Raw genomic sequence first — 5,524 nt, 5'->3', positions numbered from 1 at the left:
TTTCTGTGGTACGCGGGCCTCTCACTGTTGTGGCCTCTCCCGTTGCGGAGCGCAGGCTCTGGACGCGCAGGCTCAGTGGCCGTGGCTCACGGGCCCAGCCGCTCCGCGGCATGTAGGATCTTTCCGGACCGGGGCACGAACCTGTGTCCCCTGCATCGGCAGGCGGACGCGCAACCACTGCGCCACCAGGGAAGCCCTAAATTAGTCTTGATGCTCATTAGCTGGGGGATTTTGAGCAAATGACTTAGTTTATCCAAGCTTAATTTCTCACAAGTGAAAGGGAAAACAAAAACCCCAGAATGTAACTCATGGAATAGTTTTGAGAATTAAACTGAAATAACATATTAAACTGCCTAGGACAAAAATGGTAGCTATGATTCAGTTTTTTTTTTTCATAAATTTATTTTTGGCTGTGTTGGGTCTTCGTTGCTGCGCGCGGCCTTTCTAGTTGTGGCGAGCAGGGGCTACTCTTCGTTGTGGTGCACGCGCGGGCTTCTCATTGCGGTGGCTTCTCTTGTTGCGGAGCACGGGCTGTAGGCACGCGGGCTCAGTAGTTGTGGCACACGGGCTTTGTTGCTCCGTGGCATGTGGGATCTTCCAGGACCAGGGCTCAAACCCATGTCCCCTGCATTGGCAGGCGGATTTTTTTTTTCCCTTTCTTATTAATTAATTAATTTATCTTTGGCTACGTTGGGTCTTCGTTGCTACGCGTGGGCTTTCTTTTTAGTTGCAGTGAGTGGGGGCCACTCGCCATTGCCGTGCGTGGGCGTGTCATTGCGGTGGCCTCTCTTGTCGCGGGGCACTGGCTCTAGGCGTGCGGGCTTTAGAGCGCAGGCTCAGTAGTTGTGGCGCACGGGCCTAGCTGCTCTGCAGCATGTGGGATCTTTCTGAACGAGGGCTCGAACCCGTGTCCCCTGCATTGGCAGGCGGATTCCTAACCACGGCGCCACCAGGGAAGCCCTGGCAGGCGGATTCTTAACCACTTTGCCACCAGGGAAGCCCTATCAGCTTTTTATTAACATGAAATTGTGTTTCAGGGGAATTTAATCAATAAATAAAATTAAAAAAAAATTTTTTTCTTTATTGAAATATAGTTGATTTACAGTGCTGTGCCAGTTTCTTCTGTACAGCAAAGTGACTCAGCCATACACATATATACATAAATAAACTGTTGAGCACCTGGCATAGATTCCTTCTGTGATTTTACTCCTGTGATGCTGACCCAGCCACCAGGCAATAGTAAAGGACAATAGTGAAGGAATTCACTATGTATTGATACTAGGCCTGATTCAATTTTGTGGCTCTACCACTAACCAGCTGGGTGACCCTAAGCTTTCTGATTTTATTCAGTTTCCATTTAGTTTCTGAAAGATGGAATAATGATATCCCATGACCCAATCACAACAGAGAGGCTGATTTTAAAAATGATCATTTAAGTAAAGCATTCAACACAGTGCCTCGTACAAAGAACACGCTTGCTTTATGTAAGGCTGGTTCAGTATTAATAGTATTAGTTATTCATTAGCTTAACCTAACCTCCCCCTCTCCATCCAGAGCTAGGGTGACTCCAAAGAAGCTTTCTCCTGATTTCATACAGGTCCAGTTGATGACAGCATCTCACTTACCTATTCCGAAGTAGTAAAATTAAGACTCTTGATTGAAAACTGGCCTTAGAGATTGCTTAGATAATATTTACTGTTTCTGCAAATAACTGGTTACTATGTAATTCACTTTGTTAAAAATAGAATGGTAACTTTTCTTTATGTGTTTTCATTTAGTATCCAAACCCCATGGATAAAAATGTCATCTCTGTAAAAATTGTGGAGGAAAAAAAAGGTAAGTGCTACTGATCTTTGTAAAGATGTGTGTCTTTGTGTGTGTGTGTGGCCTGTTATATTTTAAACAGGTATATTAACAGGTATAGTTCTGTATTCGAGGCGACTGATAGAAAAGAGCATCCGGCATTTCCAGCAGTAGAAGGCTTGCCTTATGCTCTTGTCACTTTCTCCATTAAGAATTGATGACAGCTGTGCCAGTTTACATTTTTGAACACTTAATATGTGCCAGGCACTCTTACTTTTATTAACTTAATCTTCAGAACAATGAGGTCACATGGCTATGTCTCTTGATATATTCATATATCATTTTATAGATGGCAAAATAGATATGACTAATAGCATGTATATGAGATGTGACTGTAAAATGATTGGGTTATGGAATGAAAACTGCTTAACAATACGGTTCAGTATTGACTAGAGTAGGGCTTGACAAATTATGCTTGCCTGTTGTTGTAAATAAAGTTTTATTGGCACACAGCTATGCCCATTTATTTATGTGTTATCTGTGCCTACTTCCTTATCACAACAATAGAGTGTGGTAACAGAGACTGTATGGGCCCACAAAACCTAAAATATTAATATTTACCATCTGGCACTTTACAGAAGATGTTTACTGATCCTTGGACTGGAGTGTAGGAGTCTTTCCTGTTCTCTGTCATTTACATCTCCAGTAGAAGCGTTTTCACTGTCAGTGTTTGAACTCGAGAGCTGGCAATGAAGGAAGCTATAATGATGTACATCATCAATGTGTAAACCTTTGGAGACACCCAGGCTCGGGCTACCATGCTCTTGAACCTTCTGAGAAAACGTATGAGGTGTTCATTTCGTGACTCTGAGGCCTTCTCTCTGCTTGGTGAAGAGAGAACTGTCTTTGTGAGGGTATTTCCTGCACTTCCGTAACTCTGTAAATATGATTAAAAGCCATTTTCTCAGGTACCTGCACTCGTAGGAGAAAGGTTTTATATGGCATTAGAAAAGTCTGATTTCAGGTTCTGATTTTGTTACTATCTACATGACCTAACTTCTTGGAGGCTCTATTTCTTCATCCGTTAAATGGGAAAATAATAACAACCTGCCTTTAGGTTGTTGAGAAGATCAAATGATAGAACAATGTGCATATTCTTAAGTGGTTAATTATAATTTCTGCCACTGACAGGGGCATCTTTGCCTCCGGGAGTGGCTCATCCATTTTCACTACATGTGCTGCAGACATTGGATGAGATGGCCAAAGGCATGCCAGTGGGCAGAGGAGATGAACCACTTTCTCACCCTACCAACAACTTCTGGGCACTCAGGGTGTTTGCACCAAGGTTCAGGGCTGTTATAGCCAGAGCTTTGAGAAACTATAGGAATGTGACTGAGTCACAGTAATTCACAGAGCAAAAGACAACACTTCAGAGTTTATATTTTTCTCTGATTTGGTTTCCTTTTTTTCTCAACTCACATTTATTGTGTTTTTTTTTTATGTCCCTAGTGCTATTCTGTAAACTTCTTTCCAAAACAGAATAGTTCCGGCCACCCGGGGTCTGCTCCCCTATGAGAGAAGAGTATGCCCAATATAATTAATAATAGGTTTAAATTTGTAGCCAGAAACATGTGCTTGAAAACATGTTTGGTGCAGAAGGTGGCAGAATCAGATACTCCATCGTTTTGTTAAAACATTCTCTTCGTTGGAGCTGAGCAGGAGGGTCATTGGCCACGGCCACTGGAGTGTTGACATTGATAGTCCTGAGCAGTGAACGATTTACGATTCTTTTGTCCTTGAATTTAGACTGTGCAGTGTGAGTGGCTAGCTATTTTATCCTTATTCCTTGCTCACAGATATTTGGAGGGATTTGGCCCAGAAAAGTGGTCAGGGATGCTGGGTTTTGAGTTAAATATTTTCTCTGGGAATTCTACATATAGAAAATTGAGATTGACATTAAAAGTTTTATTGACATTAAAACAAGAATACATTTCCTTCAGTTTTTTTTTTTGAGTGTAAAACTTTTCTGTTTCTAGATGTGTCCACAGGGATCATCTATAGAAAGAGGATTGCAGTCTGTCAAAATGTGGTTCCAGAAATTTTAAGGAAGGTAAATTCATTTCAAAATTTAATCAGATTTGGTGTAACGTTGGGTGTTTTCCAAATAGTCGTGGAAAGAGATAGCATTTTCTGATGTGAAGGAGGGTTAGGACTTCCCCAGTTCTCCTACCTCAGAGCCCTTCAAAGGAAGAAATTTGTCTCCTATCCGACCTCAGTTTTGACAGGTGCTACCAGAGATAGTTTTTTTCCTGTCTGTTTTGTCTCTTTTGTGGAGGGCTCTTAATGTACATAGAGATGGGCTACAATTATTTTAAAAGATACTTTGGACATTTTGCATGAAGTGGCCATCTTTTCTAATCTGTCCATGGTTAGATATGACTCTTAGGTAAGAATGATCAGAAGTGGGCAGATGGTAAATATTAAGTGTAATCTTCAGTAAGGAAGAGAAAAGCTTCAGTTTCCATTTTACTGTCAGTAAGAATGGTTTTGGGAGTATAGTGTTTTCAGCACCCTCTGTAAGTCTTTTTGCGTGTGTTTCTATAAAGTAATGGTATTGATGATGAAATCTTCATGATAGCAAATTGTTTTCTCTCTTTGAAATCCTTGAGCACTCTGGTGATTGTTGGAAAAAGGTGAGTGAAATTTTTGATCACATTGCTTTAACCGTAGAGGGATTATTGACATGAGTCCTTTTAGAATCATTAGGAAATAGAGGAGAGTGTCTTGCTGCGTACTTTTAAAAATGTCTCAGTCTTTTCAACCTGGAAGTGATCCTGTGTGTGATATAAAACCCAGCCGGGGGTCCTGCCGGTTAGCTTGCAAATTTCTTTGCTGTGCTGTATGTAGAAAACATGGCAGCTTCCATCACTTTCTTATCATGGATTAAGACTCTGTTGCTTTCTTTAGTGGAAAGAAGGCTGATATGACAGTGAAAATGAACTTTCTTTTATTTTCCAGATAATAATATGTTGCAGTATGTGCAACAAATTATTGCTGGCTTTTTCCACAGAGTGGTACCCTGCCTTTGCCCTGTATACATGCTTTGCATCTATTATTTAAAAAGGCATTCAACTTTGTCTTGTATCTCCATTCTTAAATAATTTAAGAACACCCTGACTTGTATAATTCTGCCTTTGTAGCTTTGCATGTTTCCTCCACCTAGGAAAGCATACATTTCTAGATATTGGGCAGAGTTTAAAATGAAGAAAATATTTTATCTGATATTGTCCTGCATGTGAGCCCATAAGTGGGCCCAATTAGAATCTGTCAATTTAAGAAGGCCATAAGCAGCCCTAGAGGAGACACGAAGGAGGCTGATACTTTGCTTAGTGTTTAGCAGTTAGGGAAATCAGGCCAGGGATTATACAGGCTGCGTAAATCCTGGGCCATTTGCATGTCCTTACCAGCATTTAGTAAGGTCATAGTATGTTTGATTATCAAGGACTTACAGCCATTGGTGAGCTATCATCCATATATCAGGATCACTTGTCCTATTAATTCCCCAAGACTAAAAGCAACTCTGGACACAGTCCTTATGTAGCTTGTTCTTCCTAAATTCAGAAAGCCATCTTCTGTCTTTTGGACAGGTGAATATTTTAAAGATACCTAATGTCCAGTTAGAAGAGGAATCATGGTTCAATCCTCAGGAAAGGAACATGGC

At 41.0% G+C, this 5,524-nt stretch overlaps 1 protein-coding gene across 1 annotated transcript in view; it reads left to right on the top strand.

The window, feature by feature from the left end:
* Positions 1-5,524, top strand: part of PRELID2 (PRELI domain containing 2) — a 25,530-nt gene that overhangs the window by 19,240 nt on the left and 766 nt on the right. Inside the window, exons 2-4 of the mRNA XM_028493447.1 lie at positions 1,779-1,836; positions 3,840-3,913; positions 5,451-5,522. Coding sequence (XP_028349248.1) covers positions 1,779-1,836; positions 3,840-3,913; positions 5,451-5,522 — 204 coding nt within the window. The remainder of the gene's footprint in view (positions 1-1,778; positions 1,837-3,839; positions 3,914-5,450; positions 5,523-5,524) is intronic.

This window comes from Physeter macrocephalus, chromosome 8 (genome assembly GCF_002837175.3).
Source record: "Physeter macrocephalus isolate SW-GA chromosome 8, ASM283717v5, whole genome shotgun sequence".
Classification (NCBI taxonomy): domain Eukaryota; kingdom Metazoa; phylum Chordata; class Mammalia; order Artiodactyla; family Physeteridae; genus Physeter; species Physeter macrocephalus.
The sequence above is the reverse complement of the archived record's forward strand: the minus strand, read 5'-3'. Positions and strand labels throughout refer to the sequence as shown.